The sequence below is a fragment of the Carlito syrichta genome, unplaced genomic scaffold, assembly GCF_000164805.1.
Source record: "Carlito syrichta isolate Samal-C Ts95f unplaced genomic scaffold, Tarsius_syrichta-2.0.1 Scaffold301567, whole genome shotgun sequence".
In the NCBI taxonomy this organism is placed as follows: domain Eukaryota; kingdom Metazoa; phylum Chordata; class Mammalia; order Primates; family Tarsiidae; genus Carlito; species Carlito syrichta.
In genome coordinates this window covers 719320-732913 of record NW_007245663.1, presented here as the reverse complement: position 1 = coordinate 732913, position 13594 = coordinate 719320, and the positions used below count along the sequence as shown (strand labels likewise).

Here is a 13594-nt window from a genome sequence, read left to right as displayed (position 1 = left end):
TTAGGTCTCTTAACTGTAGTTCGTTTGTCTCTTATTATTTGCCAGTCTTGTTAGTGATACACGACCAGACGAGAGATAACTGTCTTTGTGGGCTTGACTTTCATAGGTTGGCCCCTAAATTTAGCAGGGTAATCTTGCTGTATCTTTTAAAAAGTAATATCATAAGCTGGGCTCAGTGGCTCAGCCTGTAATCCTGCGCTTTGGGAGGCTGAGGTGAGTGGATGGCCTGAGCCCGCGGGTTCGAGACCCGCCTGGGCAGTGAGAACTCATCTCTACAATAAATCAAAAAATCAGCTGGTCATGGTAGCACGTGCCTGTAATTCCGGCTACTCGGAAGGCTGAAGCGGAAGGATCGCCGGAGCCCGGCGGGTCGAGGCTGCGGTGACCGGGAGCGGCCACTGCACTCCAGTCTGGGCGACAGAGTGAGACTCCAACTCAAAAAAAAAAAAAAGTTATGATACAGCCGGGCTCGGTAGCTCAGCCTGTAATCCCGTGCCTTTGGGAGGCTGAGGTGAGTGGATTGCCTGAGCCCGTGGGTTCGAGACCTGCCTGGGCAGTGAGACCTCATCTCCACAATAAAACAAAAAATTAGCCGGGCATGGTAGCGTGCGCCTGTAATTCCGGCTACTGGGAAGGCTGAGGCGGAAGGATCATCGGAGCCCAGCAGGTCGAGGCTGCGGTGGCCAGGAGCGGCCACTGCCCTCCAGCCTGGGTGACAGAGTGAGACTCCAACTCAAAAAAAAAAAAAAAAATATAGTGGGGCAGGAACAGATGAGCATGTTTATTAATTGATTAGCATGCCTGGCACATAATTAATATTCCATTGCCATGATATGTTAATAATTTTAATAATAATAGACCATGTATTGCATATGTATTATTTATATATCAGGTGATTTATGGATTATATTATGTAAAAATTGCACTCCTATAAATATTGTAAATAGAAAATAAATAACACACATCAATTTTTTATGCGTCAATATATTTTTACATGTATTCCTTTTGCAAAACCTTCATTTCCCCTTCTGTTCATTTGTTGCTTCTTACTTAGAAAAAGCTTCTGTGTGAAAAACATAATGCCAAGGCTGCCTAGAGCCGAGTTTACCATGGAAGAGACTTTATTTGGAAGAGACTTCATTTGTGAAGGATTGTCAAGGACCAGTTTTAAGAGTTGAGATATTAGCAGTTGTGTAGTTCATTAAAAATTTATATTTAATGATTTACTCGAATTAACTATCACCAGTTGGTCATCTTCACTAAATTGATTTTCAAGTTCTTCCCTTTGGCTGTGAATATCGACCAGCATGGTGGTAGGTGTGATTGCTGTGTGTGTGCATGTGTTGTGTATGTGTGTGCGTGTGTGTGTACGAATGCGCAGTATTTCCAAACACATGCTCAGTCATTGCGTCTCTATCAGGAAGTAAACATGGAGACCATGTTGCTTGGTGCCATAATCTGTTGTTGCGTTGTCACCATGGGATGCCATCAAAATAGTTAAGAAGAATGTCCGTGTTCATTAATTTCGTACTATTTGAAGAACATTAACAAAAAGGAAAGATGCAGTCGAATTCTGAGGAGAGATGGAAGATTGGAGAGAAACCTGGCTTTTGAAGAATGATCTTTGATCTCTCAGAGGAGGAAAACACATCAAGAGCTTATCTATGTTAAAAAAATGACATACAAAGCAAATAAAGAATATAGATCTTACTTATCTTTGTAGATTATAGTTTTGTTTTGGATAGCAAGGAAAAGCCAGGTTTCTTCTACACAAAGGGATTTGCATGTTTATGATAACATTAGCAGGGGCTACCAGTATTGCTGCCTGTCTAGCCTCAAACTTTCACATATGTGTGTTTTCAAAGAGAACAAAGGATTTTAGGGGTCGTGATACAGAAAAAGAAGAGATAGAGAATGATCAAACATTGTGGACCTGTTTCAGAATTTTAGGAAATATTACTTGTAATCTGAAATACCACTTCAGGTTTAAGTTGCTTTAAAAAAAAAAAAAAAAAAAATATATATATATATATATATATATATATATATATATATATATATATACACACCACATACACGGGAAGGCAAAATTATATCTTGTAGCCATTAAAGCTTATTGCATTTTCCAGATTTACAGTTGGGAGTCATGGAAATTTTCTTCGACAAACTGAAGGATGTATTTGTAGTCTGAATGGTAGCTTTGAGAGTAGTTAGATATTTGTAGAAAAATTATAAGCAATATGCTTTTAAAAAATTTTCTCAAAAATAGATACTGGTTAGGAAAACTAGACTCACTGTTTGGTAATGCAAATTCTGACTCATTCACCCAGACATTGTGGTACCTAAATTGTTGCAAAATTAGACATTTATATGGAGATGGATTATGGATGTAAAGAAGCAAAAAGCCGAGGGCTTGGAAGGATAAGGAGTCCATAGCGAATTTTAAAAATGAGCTCTCTGTCTTCTCGCTTTTATCATGCCTAGATCTCAGAGGGGTTTTGTCCAGTGAGAATAAGGAGTCCATGGGAATGACCCAGGGATCACTGTTCAGTAAAAGGAGTTTTCCTTCAGTGAGCACGGGTGGGTCCAGAAGTCTGCACAAGGCAGGGCTGCTGTCTTGAGTTCCTCATGCCAGGTGAGGATTTGCGTAGGCAAGGTGCTCACTCATGAGAGGAAACCTGATTGAAATCCATTCGGCGATGCCCTTGTGTCTTTGCCAGGAGATGTTATCTGCTATTAGAAGTAACTGTAAGATTCCATGAGTTTGTTACCAGTTATTCCCTGGCTTGATGCTCAAAGGCCATTGTCTTTCTCCCCTCTTACTTTGTTCACTGTCTTCACTGCTCCCCTCAAGCACTTACTTTGCCTGCTGAAATCTCACAAGCTCTTCATTCATTGAGGTACCAGCACCTCTTCCAGGGATTTTTCCCATCTCTGAAGTTTTGTAGTATTGATTGGTCTAACGCTTACAACACTTACTCCATTTTTCTTGCCTTTTGAATGAATGTAGGACACTCTTATTTTATCTTTTTATTTTGAAAAAAATAAAAAGGTGGACCACAAAGGTAGACTAGCCATCATCCAGCTTTAGTAATGACTAGGATTTCTACCATTCCTGAATCATCTGTGCACCCCATTCCCCGTCCCGCTTGACTTTAATTTTTAATATATACCTTTGTTTCATTTTTCTGATTAAAATGTAACCTATCTTCATTGTGGAGGTAGCCAATGTTCCTATTTGGATGACTGCAGATTTGAGTATTTGGTTTTAAAAAAACGAATAGGAAATTTGTCTGTTGCTTTTTTAAACGTAATATTTTACCATGAACGTTTTCCAGTGACCTTGCGTGTTTTTGAAAGCATGATTTTTAAAGGCAGCATAGTATTCCATCAGGTGGACTTTCCATAATCTATTTAAACAGTTTGCAGTTATTGACCACTGTCTCGAAGATCCTTGTACATAAATACTTGCCTGCGTTTGTAAGGATATTGTTAGTATAGTTTCCTAGGGAATTATTAGGTGAAAGACTCTTTATATATCTTGCCCAATTGGTATCCAGGAAGGCTGTGCCAACTTGCATCATTTTTATCTTATTCACTTGATAGTCAAAAAATAGTATCTGGTTGTGTTCTTTGACAAACTGGCATTTTCTGGGTTATTAGTGACATTGAACATTCCTCATGTTCATGATTCTTATTTCATGTGTTAAATAAGGTGTTATCTGGAATTGCAGTGAATGGTACATGCCATTTAGTTTAGCTCCAAATCTGTGCTTTGCAGCAATGATTAATTATTTTTAGTATTTCACAAATCACTTTTGCTGTCTTTGGAACCAGAATGCCTGCCTAAGTGCAAGTTACATTAGTTGGGAGTTGGTTTTGTTTTACTTTTTGAGTATTACTTTTTAAAGTTTGTCACTTTGTATAGTTTTTTCCCCTGTATTTCATGTAACTTTTTGAGAATGTAATTCAATCAAGAATTATTTAGTTTAGGTAAAAATTCTTTGACCAAGAAATACACCATTGGGTTCAAATACATTTTAAGTTTTGAAAAAAATTGTTTCTTTAGATAGCAGTGTTTAATCACTCAGAGTATTTGACTGAATTTGTGATATGTTGAACTGCTTCTGGGAGTTTGAACACTGTTCTTAAAGTACTTGGTGCAATTTGTATATCCAGTAAAATGAAAGTTGCCGTCTTTACAAGTCAGTTTTTTGATGCTGAGATGGTACTTTTGCTGTGTGTACTTTCCCAAACTCCAACATAGGACTTGAATGAAAACATTTGCATTGTTAAAATAGTGTAGGTAAATGTTTTCAGCTTCTGAGAGAATGCTTTTTCCTACTGGAGTGACTTTATTATCTAAACCTGAGTTGTAAATCCAAAAGTAAAGCTAGGATTTTATTACAGTTTCCTGCCCTTCGTTGCTTCCAATCACACTTTAATAAATTGTGGTCCAACATGTTGCAAAATAATTGACTGCATCGTGTGGAACAATAATATTCAAAGTCTATGTGTTATGTGGAAGAAACAATCAAAGCAGATCTACCCAGACATCAACAGGATATTATTACCCCCAAAGAAATGACGACAGTTTGCCAGCTTGATGCGTAGAGGAAGGAAATTTACAAACGTCTCCAAGAGAGGCATGTTGAGTGGTGAAAGGAAATGAGGTGCGTCCTGCTTTTATTGTGCTTGTTGCAGCGGGATTCCCAGAAGACCGAACAAGGCTGTCCTGAGACCTCGGTTTGGCAGAGATCTTGTTGACTCACATTTTATTTTTGTTTCGGTAGAGGTCTGCTATTGTTCAGATTTCTAATGTAGCTCATAAACACACAGCCAATATCATTTCCCCTTCTACTGACTGATGTAGACAAAGAAATGAAAACCCACAGTCATCATTAACGGGTGTTCTGTTTCCGTGAAGCACAGAAGCGTCCCAAGAAGGCTCCTTAAACAGAGAGGACCTTCCAGTGGAGAACTCACTTCACCAACTTTGAAAGTTCATGAAGTTGTATTTTAGAGTTTTAATCACCAGATATATTGAGGGAATTTATTACTTCCTATTCATATGGAGAAGGACAGCAGAGGTAAATATTTATGTGACTTGTATTTTAAAAGCTTAGTCTTGATGGAAATGTTTGTTCTGTCGACTTCAGAATCCTCAGAAGTTGAAACACTGGACGTTTTTGACCGGGACGAGAAAGGCTTCCAGGTTGGAATGTGTGGTTCAGGATTTGGGATTTATGGAAGACTTTGATATAGTTAAAAGATCTCTACCAAGCTGTACACACACATATGGGGAAGTAATGTGGGATATTATAAACATTTCTGCTTTTTAAGGCTCTACCTCTTGCAGCTATCTATCAAAATGCCTGAAAATGCCATGGCCCTTAGAGAAACAGCAGAATGGGAGTCTTCCTGGGTCCTCCGCTGTGACTCATTCAGTTCAAGAAGAAGACTGAGGGCTATATCTGGAGTTTTAAGTTATGAATGTGTACCTCTAACACTGAGTCAGAAGACATGGTGACTGCTGGTCTTATTCATTAAGTGATGTCGTGTAGAACATCAGGATGGACGTTGGCTTAGTAGAATTTAAAGGAGACAAACATACAGTGTGAGAAAGCGGAAGGTCAGGGTTGGTTAAAGATCATTGATTTTGCTTTCATTTTTCTTAGTTATTTCTTTAGATAATTTTTTCCAGCCATTTTCATGTGTGAAGAAGTCCAAGAGAGGTGTTATTTCACCCCTTTCGCGGTGCGCTTTAGGGTGAAGATCAGGACTGATTATCCAAGGAATTTCCCTGGCTGGAGTCCTAAAGGTTTAAGTTCTGGTGATTTCCCCCACCTCTCCCTTCCCTTTATTTCTGACTCAGACCTTCAGTAAATGTCTGGATTAATGGAATTCCTATGGGAGGCAGGTTTGGGAGGATAAAGGTGCTTCTGAGTCAATATTTTGAGACATGATATTAACTGAGGTCACCCTCGATTGTTCTGGTATCCAGGGGCTGAGATTTGGGGGAATCATTTCAGATGTCACGTTCAACCATTAGAAATTTCACCCCAATTTTCTGAATTGCCTTGAAACTATGTTTTAAGTGGGGATTATTCTCCCTGCAATCCAGTTTTCAAAAAGAACTCAATTTGATTTATATTTCTGGGGGGCTTCTTTCACATGCTGCGGTGTCAGGAAATGTCAACTATTTTCTGAATAATTTTCTACTCAGTGAATTAAAGCTCAAAAAAACAAACAAACAAAAAATCAAGCAGTGGTGTCATCTTAAGAACTGAGTGCGTGCTGGTGATGGTGTGTGTCTTTGCATGCTTTCTGTTGCGGTTCCTGCCTGCTATTAGATAATTAGAGATTTACCGGAGAGGAGAATAACGTAGATGATATAAAAGCTTTTTATACCCTTGCCTCCAACCATATTATTTAAGAACCTATCCTGTGTCTAACATTGCTCTGGGGACATTGCTCTGGGGAGTCCATGATACTTCGGGCCAGTAAGTGGACAGCCATGTTCCTTGAGGACTCCCAGGAATAAGACACACGTAGATATTTAAATTGCACCTCCTCTGATTTTGGGTATGGATGATTCCAGGGTCAGCAACTTAACAAACTCAGGAATGGAGCATTTTTCCTGTTTAAAACACAAGAAGATTTAATAACATACAGGATCCTTCCTATGACTTTTGAGAGTAGATTTCCTCCAGTGTTTATTTCAGATCGTCTGTTTTAACAGTTAATCAAAATACGATTTAAGTTTTGTTTGGATATTTGAAAGTCAGCACATCATTTCTAAAAGTAAGCAAATTTCTTATAGGGATGGTGAAATAAAGCCTTGGAGCACTTAGCACGTATTGCGGTTTTGTTATTTGCAGTTTGTTATTAAGTGTTCCCGGGGATAAAAGGATGTGCACGGTCACAGTGTTGACTGTCCAGATTTCTGGTGTTTTATCATTAGAGAGCAAGTGTGAGCTGGGAAGGGCAGGCAGGAAGCTTAGATTCTGGCTTTCAATCTCAGCTCTTCCACTCACCGCCTGTGACCTGGGGCAACACAGTTATTTCATTTCTCTGTGAAGGGAGGATAACCTAAGTCCGCTTCATTGGGCTATGGGAATTAAATGAGTTGATACATACAAAGCGTTGAGAACAAGCCGGGCTCCGTGGCTCAGCCTATAATCCCGTGCCTTTGGGAGGCTGAGGTGAGTGGATTGCCTGAGCCCGCGGGTTCGAGACCCGCCTGGGCAGTGAGACCTCATCTCTACAATAAATCAAAAAATCAGTCGGGCATGGTAGCGCATGCCTGTAGTTCCGGCTACTCGGAAGGCTGAGGCGGAAGGATCGCCGGAGCCCAGCAGGTCGAGGCTGCGGTGGCCGGGTGCGGCCACTGCACTCTCCAGTCTGGGCGACAGAGTAAGACTCCAACTCAAAAAAAAACCAAACAAAACAAAGCGTTGAGAACAGTGCTTGGCTCATAGTAACTGCTCAACTAGTCTTTTCAAGCTATTAGCGTGATCACATTTAGAGAGAAAAAAATATATATAATGGGGGCAGTTTCTCAGTTATCATTAGAAATAATACATTCCACAAAATGTAGACATTCCAACGCCATTCTGAGACATGGTGGTGGTGAAACTGCTGTAATGTGGGAAGATTAGGAATAGTCTGTTTGTAAGACAGCATGGGGTGCACCCAGACGGTGTTACAGATCAGTTTAAAGCAGTTTTCTAAAGGTGCGTCTGACTTCGCTTTAAAAGAGATTGATTGCACTTGTACATAACAAATAATGAGGTGTCCTGGAGATACTTGGTGGGGGTGGGAGAAGGTTTTGGGGTGGATTGTGTGTGTCAGGTATATATTCCCCTAGCCACGTTTTTCCATGTCCACTGGCCTCCCGGCCGGGAAGCCTCACAGTCCTGTCGTCCCTCCCCGCCTCCCCAGTTCTGTTATTTGTTTCAGGTTAATGTCAACCTGAGGATGAGATTTTATAGGCAACCAATTAGCCTCAGCATTTTCTCCTGGTGGTAATCATTTTCGGGTTACCTGAGACATTTTCCCCCATCTTACTGGAGTGAGTGTCCAGCAGGGCTAGTTCCGACTACAAAATTTTTAGGGTTGGCTGGGCATGGAGGCTCATATCTGTAATCCCAGCTACGGGAAGCTACAGTGGGAAGATTGCTTGAGCCCAGGAGTTCAAGACCAGACTGGGCAACATAGCGAAAACTCATCTCTACAAAAAAATGAAAAAACCCATGGGCGTGGTGGCTCATGACTGTAGTCTCAGCTACTTGGGAGTCCGAGGTGGAAGGATCACCTGAGCCCAGGAGGTCTAGGCTGCTGTGAGCCATAATTGTGCAACTGCACTCCAGCCTGTGTGATGGAATGAGACCCTGACTCAAAACAAACAAACAAAAACAACAGAATGTTTAGGGGAATAGGGAGCTGAGGGAAACTCTCAATGCTAATACTTGGGCTAGGTGCGGTGACTGATGCCTGTAATCCCAGCACTTTGGGCGGCGGAGACGAGAAGATTGCCTGAGTGCAGGGGTTCAAGACCAGCCTGGGCAACTTCTGAGATCGCATTTCTTCAGTACATTTAAGAGCGAAACAATTAGCTGGGTTAGGTGGTGCATGCCCCTAGTTCCAGCTACTTGGAAGGCTGAGGCTGCGGTGGCTGTCATTGTGCTCTCCAGCCTGGGCAGCAGAGTGAGATTCCAGCTCAAAAACCAAAAAACCCACGCACTCCTAGTCGAACCCAGTCAGTGACTTGATAGAGTACCCCCAGCACGCAACACACACAGAGGCCTTCTCCCCACCCCTGCGCACTCATCCGTGTTTCAGCCTAGGTTAGAATTCAGGGTTTGCCCTTGTGGCCACTGCCATCATTTTGGCCGGGCAGCTGTGGCGCCTGTCTTTGCCTCCCCATGTGCAGTGGCCTGTTCCTGTGCAGCTACACTTCGTAGACGTGGGGGCCGCTCAGGGAAGCAACGTGGTCATTAGGATGCTGCGGTCCCCCAGAAGCTGTGGTTTTGCTTTCTCCATTTTCGGTTATCCCTCAGTCCCCCGTGGTTCCTCAACTCCAAATGGAAAATTCCAGAAACAAACCATTCTCAAGGTTTAAGTCGCGCGCCCTTCCGAGTACTGGGATGGAATCTTATGCCATCCTGCCCGATGCGTGAATCGGAATCTGCGTGTGTCCAGAGCAGCCATGATCTAGACGTCTCCCCACCCTCCCCCCCGTGAGTCACTTGGGAGCCGTCTAGGTTATTACGTAGACTGTCACCGTACGGCAGTGCTGGTGTTAAGTCACCCCGACTTTGACTTCATCAGGACTCTGAAGAGCAAAAAGAGGCGAGGCTGGTGATTCAGATATGCCAAAGAGAAACAGTAAAGTGTCTCCTTTAAGGGAAATGGTGAAAGATCTCGACTTAGTAAGGAAAGACAGAAAACAGTGTGCCGAAGTTGCTGAGATTTAAAGTAAAAGCAGTTCTTCTGCCATAAGCTTGTGAGCAGTATGCTCTATTTTATTTTCAGTTATTGTGGTTAATCCCTTACTGTGCCTAATTAAGAAATTAAGCTTTATCGTAGGTATGTATGTATAGGAAAAAAATACATGTACATAGGGTGCAGTACCATCTGCAGTTTCGGGCCTCCGTTGGGGGTCTTGGAACATATGCCCTGTGGATAAGTGGGGGCTGCTGCACTTGTGATGAAATGAATGAGTGCATACTTGCTTCTGGGAGAATCTTTGTGGAGCGTGTGTGTGTTGCATTTTGAGTCAGAGTCTCACTCTGTCGCTCAGGCTGGAGTGCAGTGGCACGCTCATGGCCACCCCAGTGTCGACCTGCTAGGCTCCGATGATCCTCCCGCCTCTGCCTTCTGAGAAACTGGAGTTACAGGCATGCGCTACCACGCCCAGCTAATTTTTGATTTATTGTAGAGACGAGGTCTCGTCAAGTTGCCCAGGGTCTCAAACCCGTGGGCCCAGGCAATCCCCTCGCCTCGGCCTCCCAAAGTGCTGGGATGACAGGCTGAGCTGCTGAGCCTGGCCGCATGCGGACATTTATGATGTGTGTAATTATCATAGCTGATGTTTTCTATTGGGCATTTGCCTTCATTTTGTAGATAGAAATAGAAGTTTTAGAATCAGGATGCCTCCTGGAGGATTCCTGAATGTATCTCTCTCTCTCTCTCTCTGTGTGTGTGTGTGTGTGTGTGTGTGTGTGTGTGTGTGTGTATTTATATGTTTGCACGCGCACACACACGCACACACACACACGCACTCACACTCAAAAGTCTGACTTTGCCTAGGAATTGGGAAGGAGCATTCTCAAGCTCCCAGGTTTTTTGGAGCTATACTTACTAGAATGTAGCCTAATCCTCTCTGCAAAGAGAGGAAGTGCAGTTTTATAATAGAATCACGTGGGTTGAGGATCATTGAACCAGAGAGAAACTGCTGCCGTTTGATTCCCCCTGCAAGTGATCGGGATCTCTAAATCGGGAACGATGATCAAAAATGGTCTGGTCTTTCAGGAAAACTGAGATCGAAGGGCTTATCCTCAGAATCTGAGCTTTAAAATGGGAAGAACAAGCTTTCCAGCTTCTAGTTGATGCCATCATTTCACAGGTGAAGAAGCAGGATCTCGGAGCGGGTTGCACAGTGACCGGAGGGGTCTAGAGCTCAGGCCAGCTGGATCCAGGGCTAGCGTTCTTTCTGTGGCCATGCATTTCATTTTTTATTTTTGCAGTCATCTTTAGATGCAGCACACTCCCATACCATTGCAGTGGTTAGGCGCATGGACTGGATCTCTGCTTCCTAGATTTGAAAGTTGGTCGTCGGCCGTGTCCTAGCTGTGTTTCCAGTCCCAGTTTCCTCATCTGTACAGTGGGGGAAGTAATTTCATAGGATGGTGATGGGAACTAAAAAAGTGATTTCTTATAAATTGCTTACAAGAGTACCTGGCACAGGTGGTAGCTATGACAATAATTATTATGCTATTAATAATTGTGTAGTAATTGTTATTTCATTGTTGATAGTAATAGATTACTTGTAGACACTTTAGCTGGCTCTCCAGCCTCTGACTGTAAAAAGGTGGCTTGCTGAAGAGTAGGATTCCATAATTATCTAGTGAAATCAGGGCCATAAATCACTGAACATCTTGCTTCATTTTTGTGTGAATTATTTGGATTGACTAAGTACGCTTGGTACCGGGCTGGATTACCATCTGCTGTGTTTCGCCTCCATAGGTCAGGCATGTTCTCCTAGGGAATAGTGCAGTGGAAAAAAATGCCAATAACCCAACTCCAAAATGTATCCTAACTGTCTTGTTCACATTTATAGGACAGTTTTATTGCTGTAGGTAAGACGGATAACTGGGCATTATTCCAACATCTTGGCAGTTTTCCTTTTTCAAGGTACTAATATTAGGATTAGCATGTTGTTTTAAAGCCATTGCCTTTCTGCACTTATAATTGCTTGTTCTTGGGGGAGATTTGGAGCATTTGATTGAGGGTTTTCCTGCCAAATATGGGAGAGGATGTCTATTTTGTTTGAATACTTTGATTGGTTTTCAGAGTTGGTACGACAGTCCATTTTGCCAATAGACAAAACAAATGAGAGGCGGTGTGGGCAGACGTGGCTGGGGCAGATGCTGGGAGGGGCCGTGAACATGCGTGAACAGGAATGTGTTAGCTGTGTCCGTTTTTCATGTGCTTTGGTTTATGTTTGGTATTGATACCAATGTTTGGCTGTACAGTGATTTGCCGCCTCTACTTTGTTTCTCCATCAAAGCCTTGGCAGATTAAAATTATAAGGACAAGATTAAATTGTTTAGGAGATAATCATATTTTCTCTAAAAGCATCGAGGAAACAGTGTTTGTACTCATCAGCATGTTATAACTTTAGTGAGTAAAAATTTCAGCTAGTTTAACTCAACTGTTAGTAGGATTTCTAATTTCCCTAAGAGAGCCTGGTGCTACCACAGTTATTTGTAACTACTATCTGTTGGTTTCCTTCTTCATATAACTGTTGTGGTCAGTCAGGAGACAGGCTTGGGCATGGTTTAGCCTTCCTAGATGTTCAACAGATGTGTTTTCTTTTCTCCCTTGTGTATATCTCTTAACTTTTTTATCGACTTCATAGGACCAGCATGTATAGATTCAAACTTAGGTTCTTGACAGTGACCTTGCTGCCTGATAGATGCTTAGTAAGTACGTGGTAAGGAATGTTATGTATTTAGAAAAGCAAAGGACACGAGAGTACATTCAGGCAAGTTAGAATAGATTTTAAAGAGAAGTTGACTCTGCCATGCATCCCCTGCTCCCTGCTGGATGTTGTTAAGTCTACAGGCCTATACGACTGTCACTGCTGAGTGAAACGGAATTCCCTGGGAATGTGCTAGAAATAACAAAAATTCTGTAACTGGACCTGAAAATTGTGGGCCATGCACTGGGTATCTTCTAGGTATTGACAGAGGTTAGGGATCTGGGTTAGGTTCTCATTCATGGTGTCCTGGGAGGACCACTGCCAAGTTCTGGACATACCACTAACGTCCCGGAGACTCTGGTCGGGACAGTTATCCTCTTTGGGTTCAGTTGATGCATCTGTGCTATAAAGAGGCATGTTCCTGTTTTGCCTTCCTCTCAGGTTGTTTTTGAGAATGCATGAAACAATGTGTGACAATTCCTTCACCAGTATAGAAGAGGGTTGGTGATGATTATGATGAAGTTGAAAATGCCAGGTATATGGAGCATCTAGACTATATTGCTCCTTCCTAATTTGTAATTTCCAGGAGTGCATGATAGTCAACATTTTCTATTTCTTATATCCATTGCATTGTTTCTGACTAGGAAATGGACCTTCAAAGTTTGGTACAAATGATGGCATTGTTTTATTTTATTGGTAAGATCACTTGTATTTTCGAGACTGATCCTGTTAAAATCGTTTTCCATGAGAATTCTCAATGTTATATTGTGTTTCATTAGGAGCTAAGGTAGCTCAAATACAAGATATTTCAAATGAATAAGGATAAAGAAAAGGTAATTCATTACCTATCCATCGGTAAGGAGGTGGCCTATACCAAGTGTCATACGGTGGACATTTTTTACAAATTGAAATGTTACCATGGAATCAAAGTATTCTATTGTACAGGTGAATGTCTGAAGATACCTACTTTAAGCCTTCTGTTAAGATGAAGTTAATATTCACTTTACAAATCCTGCTTGAAACCTCTTTTGCAGTGAAATTTTCCTGTCTATTAAGAATAGCTTTAGAAAAAAGAATTAGTCACTTCCTTGTCTTGTATGTAACTCACATGTAAGTTCCTTTCCTTAACTTGTATATAAATCAGTTCTTCTCTGTAAAGAATATGAGCTCTACATACACCTTTATGACAATCGGTTGTAGTTGTCAAAGTAAGAGTTTTATGTTTACATTATTCTGTATTGCCTGGCTTTGTAATCCTCTCTTTAAAAGGCATCCCAAAACAGCAACAGAGGAATAAATTGTGACTTCACTTAGGTTTGTGTGATCTGTTTATTGAGCTTCTTTGTTTTATCTGGTTACCAAGGATGAGTAAACTTCTAACCCAAG

At 41.7% G+C, this 13594-nt stretch overlaps 1 protein-coding gene across 7 annotated transcripts in view; it reads left to right on the top strand.

Annotated features, from left to right (window-relative positions):
- The window catches only part of TCF4 (transcription factor 4), a 391888-nt gene that overhangs the window by 93001 nt on the left and 285293 nt on the right, over window positions 1–13594 (top strand). Inside the window, exon 1 of one of the 7 annotated variants that reach the window (XM_021710814.1) lies at window positions 4901–5090. The exons of the other annotated variants lie outside the window; for them this stretch is intronic. Within the exon in view, the coding sequence (XP_021566489.1) occupies window positions 5072–5090 (19 nt within the window). The 5' untranslated portion in view covers window positions 4901–5071. Of the gene's footprint in view, window positions 1–4900; window positions 5091–13594 lie in introns of those variants that run through there. 7 annotated transcript variants of the gene reach the window in all.